Source organism: Micropterus salmoides, unplaced genomic scaffold (genome assembly GCF_014851395.1).
Source record: "Micropterus salmoides isolate LMB-PRFRI ecotype aquatic unplaced genomic scaffold, ASM1485139v1 Ms_hic_scaffold_5, whole genome shotgun sequence".
Classification (NCBI taxonomy): domain Eukaryota; kingdom Metazoa; phylum Chordata; class Actinopteri; order Centrarchiformes; family Centrarchidae; genus Micropterus; species Micropterus salmoides.
Window position 1 is genome coordinate 24,664,056 of NW_024044237.1, and position 18,764 is coordinate 24,682,819.

The 18,764-nt window shown below is 38.7% G+C and overlaps 1 protein-coding gene across 1 annotated transcript in view; it reads right to left on the minus strand.

Annotated features, from left to right (window-relative positions):
• Window positions 1-18,764, minus strand: part of diaph2 (diaphanous-related formin 2) — a 434,333-nt gene that overhangs the window by 395,021 nt on the left and 20,548 nt on the right. The window contains exon 5 of the mRNA XM_038699417.1: window positions 13,238-13,342. Within this exon, the coding sequence (XP_038555345.1) occupies window positions 13,238-13,342 (105 nt within the window). The remainder of the gene's footprint in view (window positions 1-13,237; window positions 13,343-18,764) is intronic.

Sequence of the window (18,764 nt, forward strand, 5' to 3'; positions counted from 1 at the left end):
CCTTCCCACAAATAGGAGAAAATTGGGCAAAATTCACAAAACTAAAAAGATTCAAGTTAATAAATTACCATTGCAAACACTGCTACAACTGTGGGTGATATTAGATTTTATGTCCATTACCAGTCTTTGTAATCCCTGTAAGTACTGTTTATCTCTATTATCCCTTAATGGGTAGTTTGTTTGGTTTGTTTGTTTATTTTGTGACTGCTGTTCCTCTGCATGTTTTGACACGTCATTTTCTGTCACCATTTTTGAGACTGATGAGGCCAAGTGACACTAGTTAGTAAATGACTTTGCCTTCCTTAAGCAATGCACGTGCATTTTAATACAGATGATATGACCTTTGTGGAGATATGTTACTAAAATATGATTGACACAGCTTTTTCACACTGGGTATGAAAACAAGTACACTTAAACACTTTATTTTCTACTTCTGTTGTAGAGATTTGGAAAATGCAGACTCTGGTAAGAACTATACCAATTGGGACAAGGATTTCTCCGAAAGCTTTACAAAAAAATTAAATTTAACAAAAATAATTTCACACGCTTGTATTTGAGTCCTACCTAAAGCTTATGATTCCAAATCTCTACAACAGAGGTGGTGAATAAAAATGTTATTGTACCATGTAGAGCAGGGGTCGGCAAATAAGTCTGACATCGGGCTAAAATTTTTTTCAAGCTATTACATGGCAGACCAGAAAAAATTATTTCAAATCCTTGTTTACTTGTGTCCACGTTTAGCTCAGTCAGTAGGCTACTGTGCGAGACTCGTTGGGAAGGTTGGAAGATTGATTCCAACCAAATTCGGGTATTTTTTTTCTCCCTTGTTATACAAATTCATTATAAGGACACTTTTGCACATGCTCTCAAGAAGAGATGGTTTGAGGGGTGTGTTTCATCCTGCAGAATATTATGCGCTCGGCGTAGGCAGCGGATCTTAAAGATGTCGTCCAGTGGATGCAATGGAAGCCCGATGATTTTTTAGGCAGATCTTATAATTCAAATGAGGGATTTCCTGTCCTTATTCGTGCAGTTGGCATAACATGCAGTCATCCAGTATATTAGAACACTCTCGATGGAACATTGATAGAAGAAGCATGTGCTGCAGTTTGTGTGCGTCCCAGCATTTGATCCGTATTCATAAACCTATGGAGGCTTATTTTCATTTCCCTGAGGAAATTCAAGGGAATTCAATCACACGTTTACTGACAGCTTTTTCAGAGGTGTGTCAAGCGAGCCAGAGACTCTTTTGAATGTCGTTCAGAATTCTTCAAAGTAAAAGCTGTCAATAAGCATTGCTGCAGAAAATTTTCGCTTTTATTTTGGAGGCACCATCCCTTAAGAGGAAGTGATTGTGTGAGTAACTGTATCTGCCATGACTGAGATCTATTTCAGCACCGGCCCTTATCAATTTATTTATTTTTTATTTTTCTGCTATGAAAGCAATCTGGCCGCGGGCCACATATTATTGCTGGCAGGCTAGTTCTGGCCCGCAGGCCGCCTATTGATCCACCACTGCTGTGAAGTTTTGGACCACCAGACAATGCAAAGCAACATTTTTGGCATTTTCGTATGGAAATACTGTCCTACACATGTCCATACTCTCAAACCTCTCAGTAAAGTAAGGGAACTGGAAATATAATTTCCCAAAGATTATCACTAAAGCAAAAAAGCAAATATTTGATATCCATCAAAAACGACACCTGACTACAGATTTGCAGATACGCTATTCAAGAGTAGTTTGTCAAATAAATCCTTCCTCATCTCACCCCCAGACAACTTTTTCAGATGAACTTTAAAAGTTGCTTTCAGCCAATCAGAGAAACATCTTATTCAAACAGTCCCCTCCTGAGCATGTTTCCTTGATCTTAATTTAAGATAGAATCTATGGTGAACACTGGCTCAGGGCAGGGGAGGCACACGCTATTGATTCATTTTTTCATTGCCGTTCTTTTAAAGCACCAAGGACATGTGCCACATCAAATCTGTTCAACCCTCAGCACCCAGTTTAATAGCTTGCTTGAAACAAAACTCTTTTGAGTCATGTGTTTTTAAAAGGTAAAGAGGGGAATGAAGGAGGGAGGGCGCCTTGATTTCCTTTCTGGCTCACCATATTTCTTTTTCTTTTTTTCTCCTTTTTTTAAGTCCTTCGTAAGCACTCCTTGCACAGTGAACGAGCACTTGATTGGAGTTAAAGAGGAGACAGATGTCTGCATGTCCTCATATCCATGCAACACTCTCTTTCTGTCTCCCTCGTTTCCCATCTGGATGATTTGCAATTCTCTGGCCTTATCTATAACTACTCGTTCACTGGTTATGTACATTCTGTAAATCTTCAACAGTTACAAGAGCACAGGTAATTCACCTTGGCTAAACACAAGATCAACACATATGAAGGTTATTAATTTCATTGGGAAATATTAACAAAAACGTAAATTGTACTTTCTCAAATGTGAGGATTTTTCTTGCTTCTCTCTATTCCATACAATTGTAAATTGAATAACTTTTTATTCGTGCTTGTCAGACATAATAAGCAATGTATAATGTGCAGACATGGCTTACTGACATTAAGGGCATTGAATGGGAATTTGTCATATTTGTTATAGCATATGGCTATCCACACACCCCACAGGCCAACAGCAGATGTAGCATAAACTGGCCTTCCCACAAATAGGAGAAAATTGGGCAAAATTCACAAAACTAAAAAGATTCAAGTTAATAAATTACCATTGCAAACACTGCTACAACTGTGGGTGATATTAGATTTTATGTCCATTACCAGTCTTTGTAATCCCTGTAAGTACTGTTTATCTCTATTATCCCTTAATGGGTAGTTTGTTTGGTTTGTTTGTTTATTTTGTGACTGCTGTTCCTCTGCATGTTTTGACACGTCATTTTCTGTCACCATTTTTGAGACTGATGAGGCCAAGTGACACTAGTTAGTAAATGACTTTGCCTTCCTTAAGCAATGCACGTGCATTTTAATACAGATGATATGACCTTTGTGGAGATATGTTACTAAAATATGATTGACACAGCTTTTTCACACTGGGTATGAAAACAAGTACACTTAAACACTTTATTTTCTACTTCTGTTGTAGAGATTTGGAAAATGCAGACTCTGGTAAGAACTATACCAATTGGGACAAGGATTTCTCCGAAAGCTTTACAAAAAAATTAAATTTAACAAAAATAATTTCACACGCTTGTATTTGAGTCCTACCTAAAGCTTATGATTCCAAATCTCTACAACAGAGGTGGTGAATAAAAATGTTATTGTACCATGTAGAGCAGGGGTCGGCAAATAAGTCTGACATCGGGCTAAAATTTTTTCAAGCTATTACATGGCAGACCAGAAAAAATTATTTCAAATCCTTGTTTACTTGTGTCCACGTTTAGCTCAGTCAGTAGGCTACTGTGCGAGACTCGTTGGGAAGGTTGGAAGATTGATTCCAACCAAATTCGGGTATTTTTTTTTCTCCCTTGTTATACAAATTCATTATAAGGACACTTTTGCACATGCTCTCAAGAAGAGATGGTTTGAGGGGTGTGTTTCATCCTGCAGAATATTATGCGCTCGGCGTAGGCAGCGGATCTTAAAGATGTCGTCCAGTGGATGCAATGGAAGCCCGATGATTTTTTAGGCAGATCTTATAATTCAAATGAGGGATTTCCTGTCCTTATTCGTGCAGTTGGCATAACATGCAGTCATCCAGTATATTAGAACACTCTCGATGGAACATTGATAGAAGAAGCATGTGCTGCAGTTTGTGTGCGTCCCAGCATTTGATCCGTATTCATAAACCTATGGAGGCTTATTTTCATTTCCCTGAGGAAATTCAAGGGAATTCAATCACACGTTTACTGACAGCTTTTTCAGAGGTGTGTCAAGCGAGCCAGAGACTCTTTTGAATGTCGTTCAGAATTCTTCAAAGTAAAAGCTGTCAATAAGCATTGCTGCAGAAAATTTTCGCTTTTATTTTGGAGGCACCATCCCTTAAGAGGAAGTGATTGTGTGAGTAACTGTATCTGCCATGACTGAGATCTATTTCAGCACCGGCCCTTATCAATTTATTTATTTTTTATTTTTCTGCTATGAAAGCAATCTGGCCGCGGGCCACATATTATTGCTGGCAGGCTAGTTCTGGCCCGCAGGCCGCCTATTGATCCACCACTGCTGTGAAGTTTTGGACCACCAGACAATGCAAAGCAACATTTTTGGCATTTTCGTATGGAAATACTGTCCTACACATGTCCATACTCTCAAACCTCTCAGTAAAGTAAGGGAACTGGAAATATAATTTCCCAAAGATTATCACTAAAGCAAAAAAGCAAATATTTGATATCCATCAAAAACGACACCTGACTACAGATTTGCAGATACGCTATTCAAGAGTAGTTTGTCAAATAAATCCTTCCTCATCTCACCCCCAGACAACTTTTTCAGATGAACTTTAAAAGTTGCTTTCAGCCAATCAGAGAAACATCTTATTCAAACAGTCCCCTCCTGAGCATGTTTCCTTGATCTTAATTTAAGATAGAATCTATGGTGAACACTGGCTCAGGGCAGGGGAGGCACACGCTATTGATTCATTTTTTCATTGCCGTTCTTTTAAAGCACCAAGGACATGTGCCACATCAAATCTGTTCAACCCTCAGCACCCAGTTTAATAGCTTGCTTGAAACAAAACTCTTTTGAGTCATGTGTTTTTAAAAGGTAAAGAGGGGAATGAAGGAGGGAGGGCGCCTTGATTTCCTTTCTGGCTCACCATATTTCTTTTTCTTTTTTTCTCCTTTTTTAAGTCCTTCGTAAGCACTCCTTGCACAGTGAACGAGCACTTGATTGGAGTTAAAGAGGAGACAGATGTCTGCATGTCCTCATATCCATGCAACACTCTCTTTCTGTCTCCCTCGTTTCCCATCTGGATGATTTGCAATTCTCTGGCCTTATCTATAACTACTCGTTCACTGGTTATGTACATTCTGTAAATCTTCAACAGTTACAAGAGCACAGGTAATTCACCTTGGCTAAACACAAGATCAACACATATGAAGGTTATTAATTTCATTGGGAAATATTAACAAAAACGTAAATTGTACTTTCTCAAATGTGAGGATTTTTCTTGCTTCTCTCTATTCCATACAATTGTAAATTGAATAACTTTTTATTCGTGCTTGTCAGACATAATAAGCAATGTATAATGTGCAGACATGGCTTACTGACATTAAGGGCATTGAATGGGAATTTGTCATATTTGTTATTGATTTATCAAAAATAAATAAATTAAAATTAATTAATTAATTAATCGCTAAAAGGGATGGAAATACCTCACGTTTGTTGCAGGTAAATCAAATCCTCGTCTCAACGTGATAATGAGGAAAACATTTCCAGGTTCATGGCTTGACCTTGAGGCCTTGAGCAAGCCCCTGAACCCCCAACTGCTCGGAGCACCGCACTGAGTGGCAGCCCCCTCACTCTGACATCTCTCCATGTGTTGTTATGGGTCCTGTTTGTGCATGTGCATGTGGGTGTGTGTATTTCGAACCTGTGTGTAAATACTAACATAATAATAACAGAGTGAAAACATTGAGTTTCCCCTCGGGGATTAATAAAGTATAAAGTATATCTTGACAACATGTTGTCATGTTGAACCTTGAAATGTTTTATATAAAAATATAAAGCCATGCAGAGCACTTTCGCTTCTAATTTAATTAATGAAAATGAACGGCCTTGCAGTAATTCTAAGCTACATTCAATAACATACAAATGCTAGATTTTTTATGCTATTTCATAAGTGATGATTTTCTCATGATTACCGCCACATTTCGCACCAAACTTTATTGTCACACAAGGGTTTAAACTGGAAGGCATCATCATCATCTTCACAACTGTACACCCAGGAAATAAGGTCAATGCTAAAAACATGTCCTTAGCCACTTTAAAATGAAGAGAGGAAAAAACCAGCACTTTTTAATAATATAATTATATAATTATGCAGAAAACTAAAACACCACTTCCATAAAACTAGATCAGCTAGAGTACAGCCAATCCAGCCTCATCTTTTTCTCCAGTCTGAGGTGTTTAATTTATTATACTTTGGTCAAATCCACGTACTGACAACTATACACGGCTTGACATCTAAGAGCTGACCAGCATGTTACCATGGAAATAAGCCGTAAGCTGTCCAGTCATACAGATATTGATCACCACCCTGTGTTTTCTGGAGATTGCTGCTTTTCAATACACAGCGCATACACCCTTTTTCTTACTCATGTGCACTTCTCACTTATTCTCAGCAGCATTCCATCTGAGCTGCAGCAGATTTCAATGGCAGTGAAGAGAGGCAGTCTACTTTCACAATAACACTGCAGGAGTCATTGATGGATTGTTACAACATGGCCCTTGACTTGTGATGTAAATCAGGCCAATCAAACTGTTGTAGTGGTCAATAGGCACCAGAAGCACACTGCAAAGGAAAAGGTGTCTGTTCCATCTGGACTGCTTGAGTCTACCTGCAGGCATGCTGTTAACCCAGGTATGTGTGCTGCTCATATTTCCCTCAATCTTGCTTAAGGAGGTGGAGAGAGCATATGAGATTTAGCTGTGTTGCACACTTGCACGCTGGTCAGACTGGATTAGAGCCAATTCACGCAGTCCTCTATTCCCACCTCATTCTCGACTGGGAGAGGGGAAAGTGCCAGAGAGATTTCATGCCTGAGACAGAGGAGTTACAGTTGCATGTTCCCTATAGACAATCCTAACCAACACTCTCCTTCCAGCACATCCGAGAGCACTCTATCCCACCAACGCATGCTGACAGCGTGAAAATGGGAATCTGCCAGCAAAGCAGGGAGCTAACTGTAGCCCACGACTGGCTAACCAGGCTAAACGCTCTCCCTGTTTTTATCCGTTTTCAGTGGGGCTTTTAAGAATGACAGCTCATAGATTTCAGTATGTTAGCCATATCCGTAGGCTACTGCTGCAGCTTTGACACAGAAGTTACAAAGGTCAGGTCAAATGCTTCACTATGCTTTTGAATTTGAAGAAACTTCCTGATAACCAGTGTGTCTGGCCCCTTTTGACATGGTTTGCAGAACTTCTGAAAGTAGGCCTCCACATCTCGGATGAGCAGTCACAAGCTGGGGTAATTCTGTCATATTCCATTTACTGAACACAATGTGGCCATTGCTCCTGATCGAGAGCTACTCCAACCACGTCCGCAGGCCAAGCCAAAAAGCACTCTTCCCACAGAAATAACCAAGCACAAAAGAACAGTTTGATAAAGGAGAAAACGCAATCGATACAAAATGTCTCTGTAAAATGCCTCAAAGAGCAAGGTTTGTCTGAGAGCATGGACAGAGCAGAGGCCAGGTCACAATGTGCTGCTTTACCTTGCCTGTGTTCCTGTTAAGCTTTACAGTCCTCTTAATCCTTACAAAGCTCTCAAAAGGCAATGAAATGCCATTTAAAGTGACACTTCAATACTTGCTAAACCAATAACAGAGTGTTGCTTCTTCTTTTTGCCTAAATACACATAACATAATCCAAACTAATTTTTTCAAAAAGGCAACTTGGTGACACTTTATATGATCTTGAGAGAGAAAACAAGAAATGGGCATACTACCATGTGGAGAAAATAAAAGTATAACCAATACATTGATGGCATACATACATACAAACTAGGAGAGTGAATCAACATCAACAGCAAAACCAAGAACATGCATTTGTAAGAAATGTCTTGTGTCTTAATTTATTTCAAAGAGAGTTGTTGACAGAAAATTCAAATATATAGCCATGGATACTTCCACTAAATGAATATACTCCAGTGTTTCTGTTTATGGCATAAAAACATGTACTTCACATCTGAATCTGTATCTGTACTATCTGATAGTGTGTGTACAGCTCGTGTGTGATGTGCACATAAATGTTTGTGTGCTCAAAATGTTATTAAGGAAGATCTATATATATTTGTGTATTTGTATAAAGGTATTTGTGTATTTGTGTAAAACCTATCACTCTTTGTTGATATTACAATATTCAAATGCTAATAGGTGTTACACTGCAATCCATTTCAAAAGAGAAATGACAAAAACCAACAAAAAGCCTCCCAGTTCATTTTTAGGCTGTATAATTTCAAAATCCCTCATTTGAAAGTGCTACCATTTACATGCAGGAATTGTGTTGGCAATTTATAGCCTTTCCAAATTACAGCCCATTAGCAAAATCAGGGCAGAAAATAAAAATCCAAGCCATAAAAATGACCTCACTTGCAGTTTGGAACGTGCTCCTCAACATCCTTCCAAAAGAAGATAAATGTGTGTGTGTTTAGGGGCTGAATGAAGACAGATACATAGAAGGGACAAGATTCAGAAGCAAAATAAATAATGGGCTACTTACCGCAACTTTGCTCCCAGTTATCTGCATGCAGCGATCAGCGGAGAAGGTTAATGTGCAAAAAGACACAAACAGCACAATCATTAGTAGGCCAGACAATCCTCTCCATTACACGTTGAGGCATTAGCGTAACTTGTGTGACATCACAAACATCCTCCAGACAATTATAGCACACACTCTACAACTAAAAATTTTAAAAGCCAACACGAGAACCTTTATAATTATGGGCACATACTGAAAATGGTGTCGGTGTTTGGCAGCTGCAATTTTCAAATTTTCAAATTGTTAATAAGACAGATGCATGAAAATGTGGATGAATGAAGCCATAAAGAAAATAAGGTAACAGCAACTGATTAATGTGATTAATCAACACGTTTAGATATGGCAATTTCCACACAAGGGATTTATTAAATGATTAACAAGGTAAAATATAATTGTCCTTCTAAATGACTGGTGTAGATTCATAGCTTCATCCCAAACAGAATTACAGTGGCTAATGTCACTAATGTTGGGCACCAGGTAGCTGGCAAAGCTACCTCGAGCCCATGCAGTCAACACGCTTCTTCGAGTTTAACTTTGTTATCTGTCAATAGTGGCAGGTAGCACAAGCGGTTTTTATTATGGCAACTGTGGGGCTTGTTTCACAGTAGGAGGGTGTCTGTCAGTCAAGTAAATGTATTCTATACTGTGGCTGAGCTTTTCTTTCTCTGTTTCCGAGGAAATGCATTTTGATTGCAGGAAGTTACAGGACACACTCCTTGTCTTGTCTCCTTTTCTTTTGCCTCCTTCTTTCTCTCCTGTTTTTACTCCATCCCATTCTCTCCCCCTGCTTCCATCTCTTCTAATCTCCCTTTCCATTTCTTTTATTGTCACTCTCAAACTCTCCAAGTCTCTGGCCATTTGATGCTTGATTTCCTCTCTCCATCCCTCTACCAAGAGTTTATGACAGCCATAAAGTCCATTTTACATGTGCTACCACCTGATCACGCACATACTACTTTCTAATCGTACTGTGTATCCACATTTCCCTTGCTCTCCAGTGAATGCAGCTTGTCACTGTCCACCACTGGGGAATATTCTATCTGAATACTGCAGGCTAGACATCCTGGAATGAGTCACCCAGACATAACTCACAACTTAGATATTTTCCACAGATGTTGTTGCCTACAACATTGGATACATATATTTGAATCTTGTTTTAGAGCAGCTTGACCAAAATAACAGACACTATCTTGAGCGTGCACAGACAACAGTCAGGGAGGAGCTCGAGGGGGGACAAGCACAAACAAGTTTGTATTTTCAATACAATGTAACACCTTGTTCTCACTAAAACAACAAAGAGGAGCAAAACTCCTTTATGTTCAGACCCCGACTAGTAATTTGAGTTATGCTTACTAATTACTTACTAATTAACGAGATCTGATTGAACATCTCTCACACTACAGTATAAATAAACTATGGACAAGTCACTGTGCACAAGTCTATAAATTTTCTTCTTAATACAAAATACATACTGATTGCATAAACACTCATCAATATGATAACACAGGGCCAAGATGATCTGAGAAAATATCAGGCCCCATTAAAAGAAGAAGGTGGCACATTGGTGGTCACATCAAACAAACTAGTATTTGAGTATAACTGCAATAATAACACTGGAATATCCCACTTCCAAGACCCTGCCATGATACCCTTGCTGCACCTGAGCAACATCACATTTAAAATGAAACAAAAAACATTCACTGTCAGTAGAAAGTCAATCAGAAATAAGTAAGTGTATTAGTGTTAAAGGAAATTTGGCAGTTTTAATGATGTTGGCACACATTTAAAGAAAGAAAAAGAAATGAGAGAAAAAGGCAACTCTTCATGCAAAGCTGATGGTCAAGGATGTCAACAGAGAAAAATGCTTTGACCTTTGTTTGAAAGGCCTATTTTAGAGTAAATAGTGAACGTCATAATCACCCTATTAATAATCATTTGAAGCTACATAGCTTCATAGAAATAGTGGTGTGTTAATATACATGATGAATATACATACAAGAAAGTTGTACATTGAGAAGGAAACCTCAAGCACCTAAAGCTACTGACTACAAGGTGCTGACATTTTCCTTTTTTGCTGCAGAAAAAAGGTTGCTTTTTGTTGGGTACCAAAGCCTTTGTTCAAGTGAGCAGGTCTGCAGAGACAGACAAGAAAAAGGCAAAGGATATTTGTTTTTCCACCAATATTTAGTGATTTAAACGTCCAGCTCCAGCATTAGGTTAAGAAAGAGGGCTGTCCAAATCTAAATCCACAAATTTGAGTATTATGTGGTCATGGGGAGCTTGTGACATTCATGAATGTCCCACTTGTAATTCTGTGGCTGTAATAAAATATGAGTTTAAAAACAGGAGGCTCCTGTAAGAGTAGTATAAAAATCACTATCTTGTCAAATGTTCTGTTGGGACCTAGAATACCATCTAGAAAGAAAGAAAAAAACAAAAAAATAGGCTATTGAGATGAATGCGTGTGAAACCCTTCCAAAGCCCCCAAAACTGCAGTCACACAATGGAGCATACATATTTGGTAGAAAAAGATTGAGTTACAGTGAAGGTACCACAGTAAAACCAGATGCCCCAAAATGTCAAAGATGCACCACTTCTACATTCATTACCATTTACATTTTAACTGCAACATAGTCTCATTTAGTCCACACATAATGCATGCTCATCAGCAACCACAAGCAACATTAGTCCCAGATAAAGCCTAACCCTGCAAGAGAAATACAATTAAGTAGTGGGATTTTTTAAACACATTTGTGCTCACACATGCATCCATGTAATACTTACTGTTATTGAAAAACAAAGCAGTTATTCAAAAGAGCAAAGCAATCACGAAACCCTGCCAAGACTGACTTGGGTAATCTAAATTTTAAACAAATGTCATACTTCTGATTTATTTGCTGACAATTTGTACTATGTGATAGTTTATACGTGGGCTTCTGTAGTTATGGGGACTCCCCTCACAATAAGACATTATAGAAACCCAAATCACTCTATTCAAAATACTACAGAGCACAGGATCACTATAAGGCACTTAATGCAACATTCTGACAAGCTGTAGGCTGGAATGATCCAGTTTCACTGACAGATTTCTCTCTTTACATCTATCAGTAGCTAAGAGGACCAGAGGATATCAATTTAGTTAAGACAGAAGTAAATTTTCTTAATACGTCCAATTAGATATGGTGTTACTGAAGTTACTTTATTAAAAACAAGTGAAAACATCTGCAGATGAGCAAACTTCACTTTCATTTTGTTTCAACTTTACATGGTTCATGAAATTCCTGAATTATCTTATACTCTTTAGGGTAGGTGGTTTGTTAAATTTTTTACTTAAGTAAAGTATTTCTGAGACTTGCTGTTGAGTTTGCTGTAGCAATCCCCTGATATACTTTTAGACTGATATAAATGGCCTGCACCTGTGTCTCTCATAGTTACTCAAATTGTTGTGCGTATAGTGTCTCTGACTGTGACAGAGATTTGGTAACAGTGTCACATTATTATCATACAAAAATGTGCCCTAAAATATTAAGTTCGAACTAAGTTGTTTTCTTAGTCTCTCATGTATTATCAGTATCTGACAGAGTTTGTCCATATAATGATGCTCTAGTGTATGCGCACTTCCTTGAGTCCAAGTATACACAGGTACATCATCACTGACATTCAACATTCCCCTCCTTCAGTGTTATTAAATGTGATAGCAGGGTACTGAAAGACATTGCATTTTGTCCTCTGTCCTTTGACTACACAGATTATGTTATTCATTTGAATAAAATATCAGTGCTCACAAAGCATAATGGGCCCTGTGAGGAATTCAATCATCTCAGATAATCATCATTATCAATAATGCCAGTTAATTACCATAACAATGAGGAAGCTAATAAATGATGATGTCAAGTGAGAGCTACCAGGTTTGGGAAGCAATGGGGGTAGAAATCCCTTTTTTTCTCAAGTGCTGATGTGAATTTCACCTCACAAGGTTGGCCATAACTTCAAAAGGGGATATGAGAATTTATCATACATTCATGCATTACCATCAGAATTCTTTATTTTTTACTGCTGTTTTTTGGATTAGAGTGATGATCAAGTTCTAGTTTAAATCTACAAGAATGGGCAACATTATCCAAAACCTATTATTAATAATCAATCCAAACACTTGGTTTGATAAGCACTCAGAACAAAGATAGTGAATGGTGCAGCCGGCTATAATGTAGCATTTTCATTATATAAACTTATCATAGGCTCATATTGAAAATAGGCTAAAAGGCTTGCTTTTCCTCACCTTTGCTTTGTGGTGGTTGTGTTTTTTTTACTGTAATACTGCTGTTGAACCAAGAGGTTGATTGAACTTTTACTTGAATGATGAGGGCACCACCACCACTGGGCAAAAGAAACTCCCATGCAAGTACACAACTGGACAACCAACAATTTGCATGCAAGCACATGACTGGACAAGCACTGACCATCCACCTAGCATTGAGTGAGTGAGTGAGTGACTACAATTTATATCTGGTGGCCTACAACGGCAGATTGTAGCACATTGGGAAAAACAATCAAGAAAATAAATCAAACTGCAATCAAAGATGTGGGACTCAAGCATGAAGAGCGGAGCGAGACAACAACAGAAGTGAGAGTGTGCAAGAACGGATGATAAAGCAAGCCGTAAAGCAGAGGATCAGGTTAAACTCATTCTGGAGAGTCGTGTGGAGTGTGTCATGATACTTCAGCTCATCCACTACAATTATACAGTACACACTCTTCAGTGAATAAAGATAGAGCACTTAGGTCTACTCTCTCACTTACAGATTTGGCAGTGGCTGAGATGTACTGGACCACCATCTCGCGTTTGGTGCTTAAGTCCTTTCCACGCAGAGGGGCTTTGCGTTCCTCGTTCAGGTTCATGTCCTCCTAGATACACACAGACAGTGAGGAGAATTTTTATGTAATGGTAGAGAATAAAATTGATAAAATTGTACAAAATAAACTTAAAAGGCAAATTAAGATTATTCTCTGATTAATCACGTATAAATGCTGCAACATGTATGCGTTATTACACAACAAATGTTGTGTATGCTGGTGACCAAACAGAAGTTGTACACTTAAACCTAATAGAACATGAAAAAAATTGCAGCATTTCAAAACCTTAAACTTTGACCAATGTTATTTACAGTAGTTAGGTTGGTAGAAATATTTCTTCTAACAACAATTGTACTTTCATTTCCGCTATAACCCTTTTACATCAGATCCTGTCCTTCTACCGTTGAATACATTTCTTTTCAATCTATGTTTCTTTGTCAAAGTCACGAACTACAGAAATAAGAAATAATGGCAGTAATAATTAGTCATTGAAATGAAAGTAGCAAGTCCACAGCAATATAAACTGTACACCCCAACTCCAAATAAGAGAGTAAAATCAAACAACACTGCTTCTATTAAAGCCATGCAATCACATCAGATAGGCTGGATAGGCAGTAGCTGCGTGTTATTGGGAGTATTATCTTCGTGCTACTTTAATTCTGCATCACAAAAGGGGTCTTTCATGTGAGAGACATCAGGGGATGAAGCGAAGGCCGGACAGAGCACTAAAAGCCAGGGAATGACATGATGATTAGAATGGAGGGGGATGTTTATCAGAAGCACTCTCTCACAAAGAGATGGCTAGAATGAACAGAGAGAAAAAAACATCCTCCTCAGGGTTTTAGGATGGTGAACCTAAAGTTGTGGAGCCATGCTGCCCTCTGCTGGGGAGAGCAGGAAATCATGTGTCTTTTAGTTTGGTTGCTCTAACTTGGCAGTGATTCCCCTCCATTCGATTTAATGCAAAATTCACCTGATAAATTAAGCATGTCACTTAAATAAGAACACTGTAAAACAATGGTTTGAATATCTTACCACAAGTAATCCAATTCAAACTGTTTTACTTCATTTGTCAGTGAAGCCTGGGCATGAATCCCATCCAGGGACACCATGACCTAATTTCCTCCAACTACATTTCCTCTAGTAAATACCCTTGGAGCTAAAATACTATTAACATCCTTTTTGTGGAACAAGGAGGAAAAAAATGTGGCTGAAAGTTTTACAATTGGCAGGTTTTTTCACCCAAGACAACCAGCAGGTTTTTTAATTAATCTTTGAACCCTGCTAATTTATCTGCTTAATTGGCATTCAATAAACGAGGCAAAATGTGGCAGGGAGAGTATATTGTAGGAGGGGCAGGAGTAGTGGGCCTGCGGGACACTTGTCAGGGGGCAAACTGGAGGAATGAGCCCTCTATGTTTAGTCTCTAAAATGATTAATGCTCTTTTATTAATTATACCCTCACAGGCTACATGAAAAGAGTCCCAGGATATCTGCGACTATGCTGCTGGTGTAACTAAAATGATGAGATCTGAGCTTGTATCAATGACATGGAGTTACCAAGAAATATGTTCCAAATCTTGTTGTCTGATGTTGGGGTCTGGCAAGCTATTCTCAGAGTTTTAATACTATGGTGGTGATAGTGCAGTGGATAAGACACATGCCTTTAGTGTGAGAGATGCAGGTTCAATTCCCACATGTGACACATACACTGATGTGTCCCTGAGCAAGATACATGCTCCAGAGGTGTGTGACCTCTGACATATATAGCAATTGTAAGTTGCTTTAGATAAAAGCGTCAGCTAATTGAATAAAAACATAAATATAATACTAACCAGTCACCACTTGCCTTGCTTATGGCAAAAGCTTCATTCTGCAATTCTTGGCAAAACAAGCATCATAGACATCAATTTTAGGAACACCATCCCTGTGGACCACTGTAGTGTATATGGTTGATAGTGGACATACAGTGGAGAAGTAGTAGGGCAGTGACACATTGTTTTCAATTCTTCTGACTCTACACTCCAGCACATTGGATTTGAAACGACACAATGGCTGAGGTTAATGAGCTGACTTTCAGCTTTAAGAGCACTTCACGGTGTCCACATCCCTATTGGTTGAACACAATGCAGCAGAATATTGATCCTAAATACAGCCAAAGCAACCAAGGACCTTTTAAAAGCCAAACAGTGTAATGTTCTTGACTGGCCAAGTCAGCGACTTCAGTCCAACTGAGCAGGTGTTTCTCTCACTAAAGACCAGCCAAAAACAAGCAATGAGTGAAGATGGCTCCATTACAGGCCTGGCAGCCAGGGAAGTTACCAAGCATATGCTGATGTTTGTGGATCATAGATTTCAGGAAGTCATTAACTGTTAAGGATTTGCAACCAAATATCAAATATGCTGACTTAATTTAAGCTCTTGCTTTGACCTATAATATGTTCCCCCAAATATGGGGGCCAATTTATAAAAAAAGTGAGCTGAAATTCCTACATGGTTTATCTAATGTAGAAGTAAGCATCCTCAAAATAAAACTGGAAGTAAGCACTTTAACTTGAGGGTGGTGATGGCGCATAGATAAGATGCTTGCCTTTGGTGGGGGAGACCTGGGTTCAATTCCCACCATTGTGTCCCTGAGCAAGACACTTAACCCCTAGTTGCACCAGAGGCGTGTGACCTCTGACATGTATAGCAATTGTAAGTTGCTTTGGATAAAAACGTCAGATAAATGTAACGTAACTTCATTGTTTTGTTTCATTAATTCCATTGGTAACTGTCTTTCTTTGGGACCCTGTTTTAAAAAAATGGGAAGATGGGAAGATATTCCTAAATCCTGCGGCACAATGTGGCTGCAAACACAGCCTAATCCAGAGTGCCACAGGCTTCACAGAAAAGAGTAATTAATGGTTACTATCAAATATGTCTGAGGCCAAAATGGATACGAAAAAGGGGATCTAAGAAGAGTAGAAGACATGTTAAAATGTTTTGATTTAACTGTGACAAATCGATTATTTTGTCCACCACCCTGAAGTCTGATCTGTGTGTGCAAGGGTACACACAGTAACTCTCCTGTGGGCTGGTTTTAATGTGAGTGTAACTGCTGAGGAATCACATAAGAGCTTATTACTAGGAGTGTTCATCCTGACAATGACGCATAGAGAGGCACATATAACCTCAGACTAGTCAAAGCAGCACTGCAATGTGACATTCTTCTTTCACTGGTCCTCTGTCTCTGCGAGCATCTCAATGCCATACACTTTTCTCGACAATGAGAAGACACTCTAGAAAATGGTAGTAGACAAACTGGCACTTTAATCAAGTCAATTCAATCAATCCTAAGTAAAGATGTCATGCTCTTGGAGATATTCATGCTGAAAGACAAGTAAAAGCACAGTTTGGGTAATAATGCTATGAGTACAAATGGCCACATCAGCAAAGATAAATCTATCTTTATGCAACAACTACTGACACAAAATGGTACCATCAGGGAAATTTTTTTGTTGGGAAGGAGAGGAAACGTCCATGTATCTGACCTCACCAGATATCTCACGTTTACTTTTCTTTCATGGTCCTTTTATTGACAATAAAGAGTTGAACTTATGGTGAAAGGGGCTTGCGCTACACTGCGTTGTAGTGTAAAGCTTTCACAACTTACTGAATGCTGATGAAATTAACTCACATGTTATTTTGTATGCTACTGTGTTCCGAGGCTGAACCGCTTGGTTTGGAGTCTACTGCTACTGCAACACAGCTGCCTCCTTAGTGAGATGCAAATACCGTACATTTCATCAGTGGATTTACTGGTGTGCATTTTGATAAGGGGCTCTGAATTCCAGCTGTGCACATCTTTGGAAATCCAACGACAAGACACACAGACTAAAGACACACTACACCCTTCTAAAAGCACTGCTGAAAGTACATGTTTTTTCACGCATTTTAAGTTTCCCTGCATTTTTATAAATATACTTGTGCTCTCAATGGTTAGCTTCAAAAATTATAGAAAGAGTTCATTTGGTTTTCCTCCCCACTGACAGAGTGTTTCTTCTATTTTCCCACATCCCTTTGATGACCTTTCAGTAATAGGCTATGTGCTATTTAGGCTTTGAGATACACAGCGCAGTGTGTAAACCACTTTCCAGAAAAAAAATATTTTCACTTTCTCCTAGTCATTAATTCACAGCAGGTGGTCTCAATAATATGGCATGGGTCATCCCCGCATTTGAAGCAAGCTAGACATCTAAGGCTGTAGCATGTAGTACCATAAAAACAATCAATAACGTAACGGGTATAAAGACAAGGAGACCAACTAAAATGTATGTGCGTATGATATAAAAAGAAATAGAGAGATGACACACATAGATGCTAAAGAGAAGCTACTAACATCAAAATAAACTACCAACCGCTGTCATTTCTGTTTGCTACATCAAAGCAGAAAAGTTCACAGTCTATGAGAGCAAATAGTGGTGGTTTCAAAAGTACATAAGTAAATAACCCTTTTCTTTTTGATTTCATTACTGTAATTACACTTCCCAACCCAAAGTGTCATGGCCTGTCAAATGTTAGCAGAGCAGCAAACATGCCTTCTGTGTCGTCTATCACTGAGCAAATTGAAGCCTGGGTTTAATGTCACGCCGCTGTGAGCACAAACATAGTAATTGAGAGGTGAACTGAGTGACAGGGATGAGCACCCAGGCAAGAAAACACTGAGCAGTAGCCTGATGAAAACCAGGAGCACTGGTCACATTTCTCTGGCCCTGGCAATAAAGACCATTGTAGGAGAAAAAAGGAAAGGCAGGCACCGTACCCCACACACACACACTCAGAGACATTACCCACAATAGTACACACAACCTATGCAATGAAGCCAAAGTAATTCAGCTCCCCACTTCAAAGAGATGGGCTGAAAGCTTTTTGTTAGATTTCAATCCTGCAGTACATAAGGCCAAAAATGCATTTCAATGGAGAAAATCAGAAGTGTGACAGAGCTTTGACCCCACAGATGAGTGCGAAGTGAATTTCAAAGTTTGGTTCTTCTGACAGTGGCCTAGGGAATACGTAGGTGGAGCCCTGCTTCACAAAAGCTTAACATCTGAACGCAAAATGCATTGATCTTGATCTTTACTATCAATACTGTACATATTTCAGTTATATTTAGGATAAAATGAATTTAAACTAGACACTGTAATTATGTAAAACAACATTATTTCTCCTTTCAAAAATGAAGCTTTGTATCACACATTTGAGAATTTATTTTACAGATAAAGTTCAGCTCCGTCTCTGATCACAGGTCTGTCTGTGTATGTGTGTGTGACTATAATCACACCTACTGGAGTTTTGTTTATGGATGCAGATGTTGCTACATCATATCCTGGTTTCAGATCTAAGGCGGTGCTACATTTTGGTAGAATTTTACCTATACCATGATATCTTGATAGGACAATTTATCAAGACAGATTATTTTAAAACAATCTGA